Here is a 19,108-nt window from a genome sequence, read left to right on the forward strand (position 1 = left end):
GAGCTTGCGACGATTCTCTCCGCTCACCCGATGCATGCCAGTTTCAACCCCCTCTCGTGCATTTTAACCATTTGTAAGAGGATACAGTGATGTCCGATACATTTAGCATTTCTATACTTTTTCTATGTGCGTGTAAAAAAGCTTAGAGTCACCGTACTGACTTTTAAACTTGTTTTAAATGCTTAATCTAGAATGCTTTATAATTATATTTTATACTTTATGAATGTATTCTATATGTGTACGCTATCATACAATTTTTTAGATTTTTTTAGACACGTTACTTTTGACACAATATAATAAAAAAAATTTGACATTAATATATTATAGATGTAATGTAAAATTATTATATATTATATAAGTATATTATATAATATATTATTATAGTATTAATATATTATATATTATATGTATATGTGTGTGTTTTAAAAAAGTATACATATTAATGTATAAATAGAAAGAGAGAGAGAGAGAGAGAGAGAGAGAGAGAGAGGGGAGAGATTACGAAATAGTTTTGATAAATATTACGTTTCGTAGAAAATGATGATTTATTTAAATGTAATCCTTCAGTTGATACAATGCCATTAGTTATTCACATTTGCGGTGTTACATAAGTGCTAGAGAAGAATAAATAGACATATACTCGATAAGTCTCTTGATCATATGATATGACCTTTGTAATCGAGATGCTATCCACTCGCAACATCGGTCATTCGAATAGCATTACGCTTTAATGATCAGACCTACGTCTTAAAGACGATGTATATAGTTCGATTTATTAAATACGATAACGCAAATGTAAAGGTGTCATCGTAGAAATGATTCAGATATTTTTCTTCTAAAAAGCTTTACGGCGTCCGTGAATTTAATCAAAAGTTATATAGACTATCGGCGAGCGCTGAAAATACACAAGGAAATCGTCAATGTTATTTACGAAAATGATTATTGAAATCGAGAAAGAGAGAGATCCGCGATGCCGACGAATGTCGCCGGATAATTGTAACATTTTCGACACCCCCAACCGTGGATTTCGTCTTCGTAAAATTACAATTGGGTACCTCGTCTGTACGATTGGCCATCGGCTATCGAGAATAATGGAGCAGTTGGCGAGAGCCGATATAAGGGCGGGAGGGGAGGAGGGAGGGTGGAGGGGAGGGGAGAGAGGAAACCCAAGCCAAGCTCGAGCCTCAGTCTCTGTCGTATTCGAGGTGCCCCGAGGCCAAAACGGCCACGGCCGACAACATCGTTCCAGAATGCCCCGGGCACTTCCAAACCCACCGGACGATGTTGCTCGCATACGTAAACGCCAACTTCGTCAGGGACAAAGTGACGCTCGTATATATATATATGTTGATCCGGCCGAACGTGGGGAAGAGAAGAAAGACAGAAGAGAGGGGTGGGGGTGGAGGGAGGGGGAGAGGGGAACGAGGGAAAAGCGCGACGAGGGAAGAGCGACTTTGCCGTTTCGAGATTCATTTTAACGTTCGCCTGAAATCGGGCTCGTTCGTGGCTCGTTTCTGTCATTCGCTTTAGGCAATATGCCCGCCAGGCAATTACGGGACGTCCCGAATCTCCTCGATTCCTCGCTTTTGGGAAATGCGTAGCAAGAGCCGCTGCGTGTCTGAGCATTCATGTGCATGTTGCAGTCATGTAACTATTATATATCGCGCGCACAAAGCATTTATATGCGAATAAATAATAATATATATAAATAAATTATATATATATTATTTATTTATATATATTATTATTATTTATGTTATATTATTATTATTTATATATATTATTATTATATATATATATATATATATATATATATATATATATATATATATATATATATAAGTCAGCTTGTCAAATAATATTATATATATTTCACGCCTGTATACAAAAAGACAAATGTAGACACTCAATCCATAGAATAGTTACTATTTAAAGACATGACAGATAGATTGATCTATCTCTTAAAGTAACAAACTTCAACATGGATTTAGCATGACAGGCAAAATTGTTACATTTAACTTTTCTCTCATCTTTAATATATCTTGTGCAAGGGCAACATTATTGTTGTAACACGATAACGCTTTTCGCACTGCGGCAAATTAATTTCCAAAAAAAAGATTTAAAATCCGGAAATACTCGTAGAGATCGGGGCGAGCGTCGTGTCGTAATTAATTAGTCGGTGGTGCGATCGCCGGCAAGCGGCGTTTTCGACTCGTTTTCTAGCGGATACGTAATTCTCGAGGCAAAAGGATATCCCAATAGCGCGAGATAGGATGTGAACGAGGAAGGAAGGAGAATTGTGCGGAGGAGGAGAACGAGAAGGAGAACGAAGAAGGGTGAGAGATCACAAGGGATCGGGGAAGGAGGATGAGCATAATGGTGGTCACATGCCCGCGGGCACTTCGCGGAGGAGAGGAATAAGGAGAAGACGGGAGGGGGAGAGGAGGATACGCGGTCCAGAGAGAGAGAGAGAGAGAGAGGAAAATAATGCGATGTTTTTGTATCATACGATATACACAGACTCTCTGGCGGAGACCAGTATACGCCCGGAGCATCCAGCGGGATGTAACGAGAAGAGTCCGAGTGTTGCCTGTGGGTCCACATATTTTAGGGAGAGAAGCCTTCTCTCCTTTCCCTCTCCCTCCCCCTCCTCCTCCCCCCACGTCCCGGTCTTCTTCGCCCTCTGGTTTGAATCTACGTGTCTCTGAAACGGGTCGTGCTGCGCCGAAGGCGAGAGTTCCGCTTCTCCACCTATCCGTCCAGCGTTCTTATTCTTCGCCCACCCTCTTCTCCCTCCCTCCCTCCCCCCTTCCCACGACCCGGCTTGCTTTTCGTTGTCTTTTATATTTTTTTTTTTTTATACCGACAATCTTTATATATGAATCATCGCGCAAATTCTACTGCGACGTATGCAATGTATCTCAGAATCAGGATCGATTCTTCCAATTAAAAATTTTATAATATAATTTTGTGTCGAATTTTCCTTCGTGAAAAGAGAAGAAAATGGACAAGCGTTTATTAATGTATGTTCTTTTCAATTTTAATATTAAATCCCTACACGATAAATTTTTAAATTAAGTATCTGTTAGAATCGAGATAGAGTCAATTGAGAAGTAAGATCTTTTTTCTATTCATCTGATATTCAAGCTCAAAATTACGTAATTACGCGCGTAATTCTATAATTCCTAAAGTTGAAAAGTTTTGCAATATGTAATGTCTGTCACGTGAATGTGAGAAAACACCGCGAATCTCTAAATGAAATAATTTCCTCTCGCTTCTCTCTCGCTCGATACAATTTCTGTGAAGTTCTGCTACGCGCGACCTGCCAATCAGTTTGAGATTCAAAGTGGATCCCTGTTCCGTTTCTCATCTTCTCTTTTGTCCTCGCGGGGCCATGCATATCGTTCTGCATGCGCAAAGTACACGTACATGCAACGGCCATAGGTTGCGTTCCAACGAGGGGGAGGTAGCCTGAGCGGTCTTTCTCTCCGATGGTTACGTGACCTCCGGTGGGTGTATGTTTAACCTTTTCGATGGCAGTCGAGGCAGAGAGGAGAGTTTCAGCCGGCGGCCCCCTCACCCCCTCCACCCCCTCCCGCCTCCCCCTTCTCGAGTCGACGATCACCCACGCAAGCGAATGTAAATTACCGGAGGCTGTGAATCATTTTTAGAAGATCCCAGACGACCCCTGCGGTCTTTCTCTCCTTCGCCGTAGCTTACCTTTTATCTCTCTCTCTTTCTTTTTCTACCTCCAGCCACATTCTCCTTCACCCTTCCTTTTCTTTAGCTATACCTTCACCTCTCGTTCATCCGTACTTGCCGTCTCTCCCATCGTCCTACTTTCCTCTCTTTTCTCCTCCACGCCGTCGCGCCGTCCGTCCTCGTTTATCCCGCGCGAACTTATGTAAGATAAGAGAGAACGCTCCCTGAGAAAGGTAGGCAGCTCGCGTAGATGTGCCGTGGGATGTGCTCCGGGCCTCGACTCCCACCTAGGCATGATCCGGACCCCGCTAACAATGCTTATTAAGCATCTCCAGCGGATCTTTACGAATCCTGGAAGATGAGACTTTGCGCTGCGGGAAGAAATATTTTCAATCGACGCGCGCATCAAAGCGCTTATCATTTGTGATTTATGTTAATAGCGTAATTCATTCATATCGTTTTGGAGACTTATTGTAAATTTGAAATACTGTTTCGATATTCCGTTTTATTTGTGCGCGTTACTTTATTGCAGTTTGTACTCTCAATTAAAAGAATTATAATTTATGTGGTCAAATTATTTTATGGGAGTATCCAATTTCACTGTTATTAGTAAATTTTATAGCAGAGACTATATAAAGAGCGTTAGATGCTTGACGAAGCGTAATTGGCCACGATACTGCGGGAATTATTTTATAGAATTAACTAATTGCACGCATTATAATAAATTTACGAATACGCATTGCTGATTTTCCACCGATTCTGCAATCAGAATGTCTGTTGCGAATAATCGTGATATTAGAGGCACTAAATGCATATCGATATATCGTATTGCTTTTAAACGATCTCAATTGCTGATTCTCTCTCTAACAGAATGTCTGTTATTTTAATATTGAAATTAATAATTTAAAAAAATCTATTTTTTTTTATCTCGGTGATTTATATGCTTGGTGATTTAATTTACAAGCTGGCATAATCTAAACAAAATCTCAATGCGGCATTAGCAATGACATTTTTTGTGACGTCATTTGTAAAGAAAAACGTCACGTAATAGTATTTACATTCGCGTGCGACCACAATTTAATAAAGAAAGAAAGATTCTTTACGAGTGTAGAAATTATAGTGTATTAATACAACGTTGTTTTATCGTCACCATAGGCTATATTTCAACTCATTCACGCTGCTTTAATGAGGAGGCTTAACCGCAATTAATCTCCGAGAGACTCTCGTCTAATAACTCTCTTATAATCACTCCATTAAGTGCCATTGCTGACTCACCGAGTTCTTACCACGATTTTATATCTTTCTTCCTCCCTTTCGTGAATAAGATTTACACGGGAGCGTTAAAGTTCTGCCTTTTCCTGGATATGCGTAACATTCCGCAATAAAAGTCAACGCATTTCTCACGTAAAATTCCCTTGTACGTACGATAACTCGTTGCCCGCGAGCGTTGCGGTAAGCAAAACCTTTCGATCCTATACATATGCATTTTTTTTTATTTATTTCTCGCCGATGATGTCGATAGTTTGAATCATCATCGCGCCATACGGTCGAAAACGTGCTGTTAAGTAATAAAAGATAATCACGTCGGGCTTACGAAGATAAGAAGATTGCGGACACTTGAGTGACAACGTACTACTTATCGCTTTCGATTAAATAATGTTAGAATTAATTTTCTTTAATATTCCTGATATTGCAGACGGAAGAAGTATCAAGCATCAGTTTAATAATGGCAATTACGAAAGAGGAAGTTCAAGTACATTTTGATTTGTAAATTGCTTTTCCTAGGCAAGTGAGAGTCAGCAGCTTATAGATTGAAATTAAAATTAATTTAGCATTACTTATCTTTGACTTACTAATCATACCAATTGCAATGTATTTTGAAATTGTTTATATTGATGTAAGAGATAGAAGCGAACGAAATGTCGAATTGTGATAGAGGAAGGGAAAGAAGGGGGAAGGAGGGCAAAAGAGGGAAGGAAGGGCAGGATGTGCTGGACCGTTTCTGCTTTCCTCTTCTGTCCCTCGGCGTAGTCCTGTAGGCTTATAGGCAACAAATCCCGCGGCGACTCGTGAGAATCGTAGAGATCGAGCGAGACGGTAATACACACGAGAAAGGCGCTGGTCCATCCTGGCTCGCGGGGGCGTTCGATCGCTTCGAAGCATACGACAGAGAAGAGACACATGGAGCATCGGGCGAAGGGAAAAGAGAGAGAGAGAGAGAGAGAGAGAGAGTGGGATAAGATGAAACGAAGGTGAATATATGGTACATCGCGGAGGTTGGCGAGGCAACGGGGCTGTGCCAGGTGAGAAAGAGAGAGAGAGAGAGAGAGAGAGAGAGAGAAAAAGTGCTTGAAGCATTGCTGAAAAAAAAAGAGAAATAGATCCCTCTCTCCTCTCGCCCGTTTCTATCTTGCTTTCTCTTTACGACTTTCTCTTTCTCCCTTCTCGGTATTCATCTTTCTCTCTCTCTTTCTTCCGTTTTGCGCTCTCATTCTCTCTTTTCCTCCGTTCGTTTGCCTCTCACTGCAATTAGGGAATTGCCCCGGGTATTTTCGTATTCATCGCAATGCAAGCACCGCTGACATGCATTGCCGCGACGACGGTAAAGGTGCGCAATGGGTTATTTTCCATATATTGTTCGCGAAAATGTGGCGCTCGAATTCCGCTGAAGGGCTAAACGCAGGCGGTGCATTATTATTGGCCGGCTGTATAATCGGGATGTGATCGTTTGACTTTCACAAGAGATATTTATCGTTGTAACATAAATGCGTTCTCATTGTCGTGCCACGTGTATACAAATGAATACGATAATTTTATATAAAATTTTACTTGATTGAAGAAATGCAATGAAATAAAATTACATATCAATAACAAATGTGTAATGTTTATCATATCAAGAATCATACGGAGAACCTATGAGTTTGAGCCGAGATAGAAGCATCTAATGATAAAAAAAAAATTTGCTGTTACAGAAATTTATGTACTTATTTTATTTTCATCGATTAGTAGTAGATGTAATTAGTAGTAGATATCATTATGGATCCATATTTAAATTGCAAAGAAATTATTGTGAATTATTCTCAGTGATTTTACTTGATCTTATTGTTAATATGTCTCTCTCTTTTAGCTTGTCTTTAGGATACAAGATTTTTAAAATCTAGCAAAACTATAATAAAACATATCGATATTCTTTTTATCATTATTTTTCTGCGCGTTTCTCTCTCTCTCTCTTTCATCTATAAACTTCTTTATAAAGAGTTCAACTTTTCGTTTCTATTACTTTACAATTTTTTTTGAAAGTTCTTAAACATATAGTTTCAACAATAGCATATGATAAAAAGAAATATTAAATGTAAAAATATAAGAATAATAATAATGACATAAAAGTTTTATATTTTGTTTATATGTATATATGTATTCTTTTAAATAAATAAGAGAGAGAGAGAGAGAGAGAGAGAGAGAGAGAGAGAGAGAGAGAGAGAGAGAGAGAATTGAGCGACACGACCTTCTTCAGATAATACTAGATATTGTTAAATCAAAATGTTACATTGCAATAATCTTGATGCCACGAGAATGACACAGCAGTCGTTTCTTCTCTTCCTCTTCTCTGTTTTCTAGCGATGATTCTTTTACTTCCGATGAGCCAGCCGACTTTTTCTTCGGCACCTGAGGCGTCGGTGGTGAGATGCCCGCGAAAAATGGACGTGCGCTCAGGTACTTCATTAATATTTCATTTCGTTGCTTATCGTTGCCACAGTGCCGCGCCGCGGAGGCCCGCTCCAGGGCATCGTTACTCCCTCCAAGCAAGCGTGCACTAGGAGAGAGAACGCAATAGAGGAGGAGAACGACGGAGGAGGCTATGTGTTAGGGAGATATAAGAGCGTGCTGGCGGTAAAGAAGGACGCCGAAGTACGCTTTATTGCAATTGGGGGGAGGGGGGAGACATTCTAGAAATTTTACGTCTTGGATATACCGGAGACAGTTATGAAGATTTAGAGAGACGTAATGACGCGCCGGAAACATACCGAGAGGTACACGGCGAGAGCCGAATAAAGTCACCGAAAATACTGTAATCATTCGACCGCAGTTGAATATGAAATTGCAACCAAGAAATTATAGAAAAAATTAAGATAAATTAAAGGGACGATGGAAAAACCGAAGTAATGTTTGCATTCTTCCCTTCGCTAATTTTTTACGAGATTAAAACAAATTTTTATTAGAGTAATATAAGAAATTATAAATCGATTGTTTTTACTTGTGTCAAATAATAAATAAAAATAATATCTGTTTCTTCTATATTTTGATAACGTAATTTTTTTTTTTTTTGAAGAAGAAGAAGAAAATGAATTTCTTGCGTGTATCTACGCGTACACAGAATAATTTCAATATCAACAAAAGTTGATGCAAATGACGAACGGAAAGAGTCTCGCGGGGATGAGGAAGAGAAAGAACTACTAGAACGCGAGGCGGGGAGGAGAAAGCAAAGAGGACAAGGAGAGAGAAGAGCGAAGAATCGCCAGAGGCCTAGGGAGACGGGAAAAGAGGGGTGGAGGGGAGGGGGGGGGGAAGCACAGAAAACGAGGGAGAACTACGGTCTGTGCCTTGGAGTCGCCTGAAGCATCACGAAGCGCATTGTCTCGCTGGGTACCCTCGGGGCAACATAGAGAGAGAGATCCCTCTCTCTCTCTCTCTCTCTCTCTTTCTCTCTTTCCGCCCTTCTGGCTCTCGCCCTTCGATCATCTCTCTCACTGGGACACGAAGGTGGAGAGGACCAGGCTCGCCGCGCTATCTTTCGTTTCCGCGCCCGCAGCGGAACGACCGCACCGCTTCACGGTGGGATGCAGCAGCACCGCGTGTCTATCGCCCGGAGCACCATTCGCAGCACAACGATAGCGGACGAACGCAAGAAGAAGAAGGGTAACGAGGGAGGGGGGGGGGAGATAAAGGGGATGAGAGAAAGACGACGTTCTTCTTCTTCTCCCACGCCGCGATCCCGTACCTTCACCCACCGGCCACCCGAAACGACTCTCGCGTATACACACACACACACACACACACACACACACACACATATATATATATATATTAATATGCATATGTGTGTGTGAGTGTGTGTAAGTGCACGAGCATATATGCATGCATGCAGATACGTGTGCCATCGCATCTCGCCGACATTTTGCCTGCATCGCTCGCGGCGTGGTGCGCTACCCCTCCTTCCTCAACTTCGCATTCTACTTGGTTGATGGCATCATTTATCGCGAGAAAAATAATGAGATTAGGATAATCTACCACCGCGGGCGCGTTTTGCAAAATTTACCTTCAAAGTTCCTTCTTCATCGGTACCTTTCCGTTTCGCCTCTTAAAGCGCGCACGCGAACCATAATATGTTATCGCCGTTTCGTTATCGCAAGTCTCATTCAGGCCGCTTCGTATCTTCGGTCGAGCAACCCTGAGGGTGTCTCTCTTCCTCGCTGACGCTACAGGCGCAAGTCGTGGAAAGGGATGCGCGCCTCTTCTTGTTCTACACTACGTAATATTATGCGCTTTTACCCTCCCTCCCCCCCCCCTCCCCCCGAGGGTCAAGAGAACACGGCTCTTGCGCGTGTACTGTCATATTGGCATCTGCCCGGCGTATACCGCTTCCGGCGACGCAAGTGCTTGGTGCTTTTCTTCTCTTCTCTTCTTTCCCTGGCATATTTTTCAATTGCGTGTGCTATGAGAAAAATAGAAACAGAAATTTCAAACAGAAATGAGAATACGGCGATATTGCGGTGCAATGGAAATGTCAGCCGACTCCTGCGACCTTTTAACATATCTCATTTTCCAGCTTGTCTTCTTTATTGCCATGTAATAACCATGTTATCCACTTCAGCTTTACACCTGCTTTTTTCATTTGTCGCGTTGTTTGTAGCGCAGGATCTTTCACTTGTATCTTGGAAAGATGGAAAGTATATAGTTATTTTTATTGCGTATAGTTTTTCATATTAAAAGTTTTATTCGTATAGCTTCTTGATATTTATCTGTACATTTCTTTCAAAGTTAATTATCAAAATGAGAAATAAAGAACGAATGAAAATGTCAATTAATTGTAAAGAAGAACAAACTATCGTGTTTCATATATTTTATATTAACTTCTCTCCCTTCTTCTTCGTTGCGTGAAACTCTTAATCGTCAACTAACAAATACAGTTTTGCATATTAGTGCACAAATATAAATATATATATAAATATATATATATATATAAATATATAAACAAAAATATGCATTATTGCATATTTTGGTTGCATCGCTCATGGCGAAGCTTATCCCTCTCTTCTCCTACACCTCCCCTCTTCTTATTTTTTTACTTCCCTCACTCATTTGCTTCTGTCCTTCTTTAGGTCGCCTCTCTTGTATACGTTGTTCCTTGACCGACCCCTTGTCAACCACCTCAGTTCTGCTCCGGGCAACTTTTCTTTCCAGATAAAAGTTTACGGTATATTTTGCTCGCTTTCTCCTTTCCCTTGTTTTCTCTTATCCTTTTCCTCTCCTCTGACTTCTCCTTCAAATTATCATTGTTCGAGGAACGTAAGAATAACGTATTAAAAATAGCAGCTTTTAATTTTCTTCAATTCCATTGAATTCTATCCTAATTTAAATGAAAAATTTAATCCGAATCAATATAAAGATATTCAAAATTGCAATTACCATATATTTTAGTACCACTGCGAGATAGTCCGTATCTTTTAATCCAAAATTTAATATTACACTAGCACGCAGCGGCGACAAAAATCAAGGAAATAATTTGATATAATTATTAATTTTCTCTCTCTTTCTCTTTCTCTCTCTCCTCCTCCTCTCTTTTCCTTTCTAAATAATAATTATTTTAAAAAAATTTTAAAATTAAATATATTTTGTTCAATGTTTCATCATTCGACTTTACGATGATTTAAACATGATTCGAATTGAAAACGCGCAATAAAATAGTCGAAACGCGGATCCGAATAATTAACGATAAGCTCTGTGATATATTAATTATTAATTTAATAATTGCTTTATAATTTAAAACACATGTATAATTTAATATTCCGTTTGTATATATACGTCATAGTCACGGAAAATATTTCGGCAAACGAATTCATATCAACAACATACAGCCTTGACGATGTAAACATTAGCTACTGTTTACGTGTTATGGTTTTATTATTCTTACGGCGACACTCGAACAGTAAGGAAGTAAAACGCGAGACACTCCATCAAATTTCTCTACTCAATGCGATCGCGATAAGTATCGAAAATAATTTGATATGACAAATAATTAACTATCTTTCACACATTTTAAATTTTAAATAATACGTAATTATATCATAAAGAATTTTGAAGCGCATACTTTGTGTGACATACACATTTAATAAAGAATTGAAATTATTAAACTTAAAATTGTGAATTATTGTTTTGTCGCGATCTCTCTCTCTCTCTCTTTTTCTCTTTATAAACAATAATTATTTTCTTAAAAATACTTGATGTAACTACATTTTATCCGATATGCTTTATTATTCAATTTTTTAACAATATAATCATGATTCGGATTAAGAACGCACAACAAAATAGCAGGCGGATTGATAATTTTATTAATGACTTTTTTGGTCGCGATTATTCACATTATTACGAAACTTATTAAGCTCTATAATTGTATATTAATAATAAATATTGCGTCATAAATCGTTGCTAAAAAGTATCAACAATACTTGCGAATATCGATTTTATGTCTTTTCTAAGAGTGGATTATTTAAAGATTTAATTGATTCTTGATTATATTACAATTACATGTTATTTTCGACAAATTAGTCATCTATCATGTATTAGATATCATATAAATAATAATTATAATGTGATCAAAGATTAGATGTATAAGGTAGATTGGAATAAATTTAGCTATATATGAATATAAGAGATTTTTATTAAAAATTGTTAATGTTTACAATTACATTTTACATGAAAAACATATACATTAGATTAAATTTTTAATTAAATAATTTCATATATTGAACATACATGCCATTTATTTTGAAAATAATGTGGGTGTAATCTTGAAAAATTTATTAGAATCGATAAATAGCATTGGCTTATCATTATTCTTTTAATTCTTATCAAAATTGATAAAAGTGAAACTTTTATAACAAGAGGTTTAAGACACATTTTTATTTTGTTAGCAAAGTTTATATTAGTTATGTATATAATGAATAAATTTATTTCTAATATATTTGTATATCTCATTGGATATAGATACTATTCGTGACATATATCGTATTAAATCATATTATTTAATGAACTTTTCAAGTTCTTCTTAACTGAATCAAAAATTCTCATAATAATCAAATAAAGCTCATTTTTTCCATGTTACATGAAAACAATATACATTTATTTTATTAAAAGAGATATTCTTTTATAAGAAGAAATGTGTTATGTATTTTTTGTTCTGTCTTATTTCTTGTCAAGAGATTTGATATTAAGTGATTTTTTTATCATTTTGTGTGTCATATAATTAAATTAAAACTAAACTAAAACTTGTCGTTGTAATCAGAGAGAGATTATTCTTTGACTAGTTATTATTAGCTTCAGTAAGCTGTTTAAACCAAAACGCAACAAACTTGATTGTTCGGACAGTCGACCGCGTTTTGTTGCAGTCTTGAAGCGCATGCATCCATGCATTCTCCACTATGATGACGGCAATGGGTTCTGAACTCTGATTTAACTGTAATGATAAAGAATTCATCTTTTAAAAAAGAAAATTTTGTAACAGGACGTGTCGAAATGCAACTTCTCAGAATTGAAGATTTCACTGTCGCACAAGAAAAAAAATTCAATGTTTCTTACGTATGATAATAAAATAATAATTCGTTCTATCACTCTAAAAATTGAAGTTGGGTGCCACAGATTTGTCAAATCATTTTTCTGAATAACTTTATTATCTCGATTTATTTTGATTTGGACTTGAATTAGTATAAACTATTATTCTAAAATATGGATAAAAATACTGGTCACCTTTTTTTATTCTTTATCAATTTAATTTATACGTAATCTGAAATTTTTTATGTATTTTCCTGTTTTATATCAGTTTTTAATATTTTTAACAATAACTGCGACAGTGTAATAATGTCTAATAAAAGTGAGAACTTACCTATACTGCAGCATGTGGTACCCTGTTCATGGCACAAAACTTGACTCTTTATTGTTTCCTCGCATTTATCAGGCGTAAGACAATTTTCTTGAGAACATATTTCCAATGCGTTGATATATTCTGAAAATAAATTTACGTCTTTATTGAGATTGCATTTTGACAATTACCGCTTTTTCTCGTTCCTCCGAGAATCAAAGACTATGCCAATTAACGTTTCAAAAACAATTAATTATTTAAAAAAATAATTTCAAAATAATTAATTATTATTTTTAGAACAAACATTTTTTGTATAATTAATATAATGACAATTAAGTATTGTTAAATATTAAACTGCTGAGATAAAATAAAGTTTACATTAGAACTGATGTTCAAAAATAATTATTATTAATAATTAATAATTATTAATAATTAAATATTAGATAAAATTAAAAAAAAATAAAATTTCCTATGTATATACATATGTATATATGTGTGCGTGTTATGTGTTTACAGGGCAAAAATCTCAATTTTATTTTGTTTTGATATGCAAGTATTTACAAAGAATTATTGACTTGTGATATAAAAAAAATACATAAGTTAACTTTTAAAGTAATGGAAAATTTTTTTCTAATGAAGAGAATAAATGTAATAATAAAAAGATGAAAATAAAAAATAGTGACAAAAAAATTTTATTCAATCGTAAGTTTGTAAAATATTTAGCAAAATCTTTTATGATTTTTATTACTACAACAAAATATAAAATTAAATTAATGCATATATGTGAAAAAATATTATTATTATCATTAAATAATAATCTCTAAATAAAAAAACAAATTAAAATTAGTTTCTTTTGTTTCAAAAATCACTATGTGTTAAAAAATACATATTTATGTGTTTAGACATTGTAAAACTATTAGTTATATGATGTAATTTATTATTTTACATAAAAAAGTATTTTACTTACTGGTGTAGAGAAGGACGGTCGCGAGAGCGATAAATATGAGCGTGCAAGATCTCATTTTTTTGGCGAGTAAGAGTGTCTCGGAGTGTAGCGTGTGATTCTGACAGCCGACGATTCAATGATCTCACTTTCCTGGGACGCCACCATTATATAAACACAACCGACCGCGGCGTTACATGTCATACATACACACATACGTTAAAATAAATGGCACGCACACACGACACTATATCGCTCTCCGTGATATACGTTATCTCCTTTTTCGTTTTTGCAATGTAGAAGTAACGTTGCGATTCGCATCTTCGTGATTCATCGAATGATAATAATCATATGTTCTTAGGAAAATTACTGGAAAAATTGCTTTAGGGGATTTTCAAATTTGTTCTTTTCAGTTATTCGTGAAATGTGTAGAGTACCAGCATCGTAATTCTTTTACACTATTGATAAGTTGACCGCAGATAACAGTTGAAAGTTTGTAGAGCCGATTATGTCATAGCAAAAAGAGTTCATTTTAATGCACAAGACAACATTTTCCCTATGTAATTGTGTAATTGGCTTTCAAACTGTATGGTTCTTTTTTATCTTTTTAAATTATCTTTTTCTATCCATTATATAAATTCTTGGCAATGCATATAATATTATTCTCTCTCTCTCTTTAACTGAATTAGATATATTTTTAAATAAGGATGCAGCAGATGTTTGTAGATATAGATTTTATGTCTCATATTTAGTGCTAAATATAATCATTACTCTAATAGAAATATCATTAATTTTTTTTCCATTCTTATTGATCTTATATGCAATGACATTTTGTCTTAGATATTTTCTACCTGATGTATATTAAAAAATATAAACAGATTAAAATCAAGTTAATTATCTTCAGTGCGTTAGACAAATATTATTCTCTAATATTAATCTGATTTGTGAAATATGACATAATAAGTTTATCAATCTTTCGCTGGTCTCGTTATCGTATAATCTTTTTATCGTGCAACGACACCACAGAGATCATACATTGATTTTCCAAGTTTATTAATCTTTATCAAACGATGTAATATTCAGTTCTTATATTGTTATTTAGAATGGTACTCAGTTATGTACAGTGGGAAATTTTCCATATGTATTGCAAGAGATAGATAAACTTAATAAATAAATGCGATAAAGCTTCTGTAAAATCAAGGAAAAATTTATGCAGAAAAAATAAAAATAATTAGCTACATATTTTATACTGCATAAGACGTTTTCTAATATATGAATATAATTTCAGGTAGTGAATTTAATATATAAAAATAATAGAAGACGTTTATTTAAACGATTATCTATCTGTGTGATTTTTCTTCAAAATTATATTAATTTTAATACTTTTAAGAATTTTAATATTTAAATAATATTATTAAAAAATACTGTAAAAATGATCATGTTAAACTTGAGCAGCTTTTGTTATTAATCTTTTGACGTTCAAAATTTTCCATTATTTGCATTTGACAATTTTCTTCAATGTTCTAGCCGAATATACCAATATTATTTGTGTTAATATAGATATTCCTTTAAATAAAGCCCATTAGTAAAAGTTCAGAAAACTTTTGGCAATCAATCAGATCAGGTCCTCCACGACGGAGTTTTTAAGTTATTATTGAAAAAAAAATAATTGAAAACAAGCACTCTGGGTTTATCATTCATCGAAATTGATTTTGTTTTTTTTTACATAATCTTTACTAAATCGAAAATAATTATGATAAAAATTATCTAGAATTTTTTGTAGGCCACTCAAAGGAAAACAATAAGTATTTATTATAAGTTTGCAATTTTGCCTAAATTAATTCTTTAAATTAATTCTTTCAAAGAACAAGTTGCATTTTATTATTTTTGGACTTATTCACATATTTTAAAAGATAATTAAAATACAAATTAATTACAAATATGAATAAATATAGCAAAAGTTATTATAATAAAAATATTATATAATGCAATAAATAAATTAAAATATTCTTTATCATGAAAAAAAAGTAAATGTGTTTTATTCTTTTATCTGTATGTTAATTTTCATTTTGTATTGCTATCCTCGATATACTTAAGTGTATTTGTAATTTAAAATTTCAACAAATATATGGCGTTTTTTTGTTTAAATCTTTATTAATTTTCTCCATTATACTTACTATATAGATGTTCTTAGCATTTCTCCGTTTTTAAATAAAAACGAGCGAAGATATGTATTTATATTACGCGTTCTTGGGAAGAACATACTTCAAGTCTACACCACTTAATATAGTTTTAAATTTATAAACAGAAAAATGGAATAATAAGTACTTACTACTGAATGTACAATTGTTGACTCAGCTGAAATTTTTAGGGCATAAGACGGTAAGCTAACAAAATTATGTCGTGCCATAATATCTGTATTTAATCCACTAAACACGTCTAAACTTTTCTCAAATATTGCTCGTGCCTATTATTACGGATACTTTTTACAATCGAGCCACATTAACTCACACCATTAGTCACGAATTTTAAAGCGAAATAATAATTACATTAGAGCCATTCCTGCGTATCGTAAAATTTGTAGACAAAAAGAATAAACAGAATAACATAAAAGAAAAAGGAAAACAGCTGTCGTGACATCTACTGCCGTAAAAATTTCCCATTTATCTAATGTTAAGACTTAAACTTTATATGTACAAATGGATAGACTTTATCAGTACTGAGCATAGTGACGTACATATTACACATTATTTATGCTAGAATACTGTACACGATAGCACTTTCGTGAGAATTAAAGATTCATAGTGACTAGAAAATGAAATTTCATTAGACGTCCAGACAAAAGTGACGCGACTTTACACTCGAGTCGAAGAACAGCAAAATTTTTGAATATCTAAAGAAAATAAATCTAATATTTGCACGATAATTATACATTTCTCTCCCCTCGTGCTTTCTGCTTTGGCATTTCGATATTACGATATCCGTTATCGCCATTACTTTCGTCTGGATAACAGATTACCAGCGATAGAATTTGCTTGGATGATAATCTTTAATCGCCGCTGAGCTTTGCGCTCGCAGCGCGAATTCTCTGCATTTGTTGTCGACTTTTCTGCGAGAGAAAAGAGACACAAAGTCCAGCATCTTCGATACACGTATGTTTAAAACTAACGATTGTACATTTCTGGAGAATCTGATTCGCGAGGCGTCATGTCTGGCGAATCTATAACGATCTCGTATAAACGTTCCGTCCTGCTTGAAATATTCCCGACGATGTATGTGTGTGTGTGTGTGTTGTCATTCATATTCAAAGAGATTATTAGTTCATTCTGTATCACAGTTAACCGAGATTATTTATGCACCGGGTCGATAGTCTGCTATTATGTTTTTGAGGAACGTGTAGATATCCTTGAAATTTGGTCGCGATGTCTCGTCTCTTCTCCAACATGAACACATCATCCGATAGACTTCTTCCGGGCACATTGTTGGTTTCGGCAGAAGTACCTGTAAATACAAATATTTAAAAATAAACAAGAAGCTACGGAGGAGGAAAAGCTTCGTGAAATTTTCATTCACGACTTTTGCAAAGTCAACTTTAATTGTGTTATTTTATGCCAATAATTATTTTTATAATATATTAGTGTTTTTAGTAAATAAAAAAACGAATAAATGCAATATGTGAGAAATTTGATGGCGCAAAACTTGGCTAGTTTGTAATATATACTAAGATTAAATCCTCGAGTAAAATTAAATTCTGAAAAATGATTAATCGTAAAGTAATCGCTGTGATAAACGTTCACCTGTAATTCTCCTCCGTAATACATATGCTCAGCGTTCTGAATAACTTGATCATTTGACAGATGTTGAAAGGGCTTCTCCCTAGCGAGACTCATTACCTCCCAGAGTGTCACGGCAAAAGACCATATACTACTCGAACATGTATACCTATCCTGAAATTTAAACGGCTCTTTTGATGTTTACGTTAAATATTGATTGCAAATTGATTAGAGAATTAAAATTAAAATTGCAAATTGCGGGACATTCTTTATATAATTAAAAAAATGTATAGCAGCCTAATTTTATAATCATGAACAATCAAAAGATATTTTAATAGTCTTACTAGTAGAATGCTTTCCCAAGGTAACCATCTAATTGGTGCGGGGGGTCTGCCGCCTATATCGCTGTAATCTTTCTTGTAAAGATCGCTGCACATGGCTATGTCAGTCACTTTGACAGTGTAAGAGCGACCGACCAAACAATTTCTGGCCGCCAAATCTTTATGCACCAGATTCTTCGATTCAAGGAATCTCATGCCGGATGCTATCTGTGTACCCATATACAGCAGACAACTTTGACTGGAAATAATAAAAAATTTACAATTCTATGCAATTATTTTACAGAGATAGGTTTATATTTTACACACGATATTCCATCACACATTTCTTATCATAATTTGTATTTTTTTTTTTTTTAATGAGAAAAGTAAAAAAATGCTTCACTTTTCGATCGTCAAAAGAAAAGACACTTTTTATTCTAAGAGCAAGTTTACCTAAGGGTCTTTAGATTGCAGTTTGGCCTGAGCGTTCCCGTGAGTGGTACACTGTACTGAAGATAATGAGCCAGATCACCGAGTTCTGTATACTCGATAATCGTCCATGGCACTGGCTCGACAGTGCAAACCCCTAATACACGTGCCACATTCGGATCGGATAAACACGACAGAAATCGCACTTCTCTCATCTGTTCGACTGTGCTATTTGTTCGAATATCGCTGGTACACAAGGGTACGCGGGCAACGACTAATCTGGGAGCGTCAGATACAACCTCGTCTAGACCGACAGCCTCGCATATTACAGCCTGCAAAGCAAATATTTTCAATATTCCTGTGACGTGTAAAAAAATATCGCACATATATGGTTCCTTTATTTCAATAATATTAATCAAATTGCACATCGTTAAAAAATATTTATAAAAATTTATCGATTATTTTACACGTGTTTGAAATTATTAAATATTACCAGAAGAAACAAATATAACAAGATTGCAGTAAAGTGCGTACGTATGTTTTGGATAAATTACGTTGTTTAGATAAATATGTAAATTGAATTTTTCGCCATCGTGCCCGCAACTACCATTAGGTGTAAGTAGATTCAGAAACGCGCGTAACTGCGGGCACTTTTGCACGTGCTGTATCTCAAATATGTAATTATATGAACTAATGCCCCAAGTTTTTTCTTCAGTTTTTTTTTTTTTTTTATAAATTAAATTTAGTTAAAGAAAAAAGTCGTATCTCGAATAACCTTTATTACTAACGCGATAATGTGCAATTT

The 19,108-nt window shown here is 35.1% G+C and overlaps 2 protein-coding genes across 2 annotated transcripts in view; both read right to left on the reverse strand.

Annotated features, from left to right (window-relative positions):
• Nucleotides 1-11,621: 11,621 nt before the first annotated feature.
• LOC126853385 (uncharacterized) lies at nt 11,622-13,963 on the reverse strand. Its single transcript, XM_050599063.1, has 3 exons — nt 13,806-13,963; nt 12,863-12,982; nt 11,622-12,436 (listed from the first exon to the last, which is right to left on the reverse strand). The coding sequence occupies exons 1-3, from the start codon at nt 13,858-13,860 to the stop codon at nt 12,312-12,314; spliced, it is 300 nt and encodes a 99-aa protein (XP_050455020.1). The 5' UTR covers nt 13,861-13,963; the 3' UTR covers nt 11,622-12,311.
• A 2,465-nt stretch (nt 13,964-16,428) lies between these two features.
• The window catches only part of LOC126853359 (discoidin domain-containing receptor 2-like), a 73,206-nt gene continuing 70,526 nt past the window's right edge, over nt 16,429-19,108 (reverse strand). Inside the window, exons 14-17 of the mRNA XM_050599011.1 lie at nt 18,328-18,635; nt 17,899-18,133; nt 17,579-17,728; nt 16,429-17,282 (exon numbers count right to left, since the gene is read on the reverse strand). Coding sequence (XP_050454968.1) covers nt 17,133-17,282; nt 17,579-17,728; nt 17,899-18,133; nt 18,328-18,635 — 843 coding nt within the window. The 3' untranslated portion in view covers nt 16,429-17,132. The remainder of the gene's footprint in view (nt 17,283-17,578; nt 17,729-17,898; nt 18,134-18,327; nt 18,636-19,108) is intronic.

Source organism: Cataglyphis hispanica, chromosome 12, assembly GCF_021464435.1.
Source record: "Cataglyphis hispanica isolate Lineage 1 chromosome 12, ULB_Chis1_1.0, whole genome shotgun sequence".
In the NCBI taxonomy this organism is placed as follows: Eukaryota; Metazoa; Arthropoda; class Insecta; order Hymenoptera; family Formicidae; genus Cataglyphis; species Cataglyphis hispanica.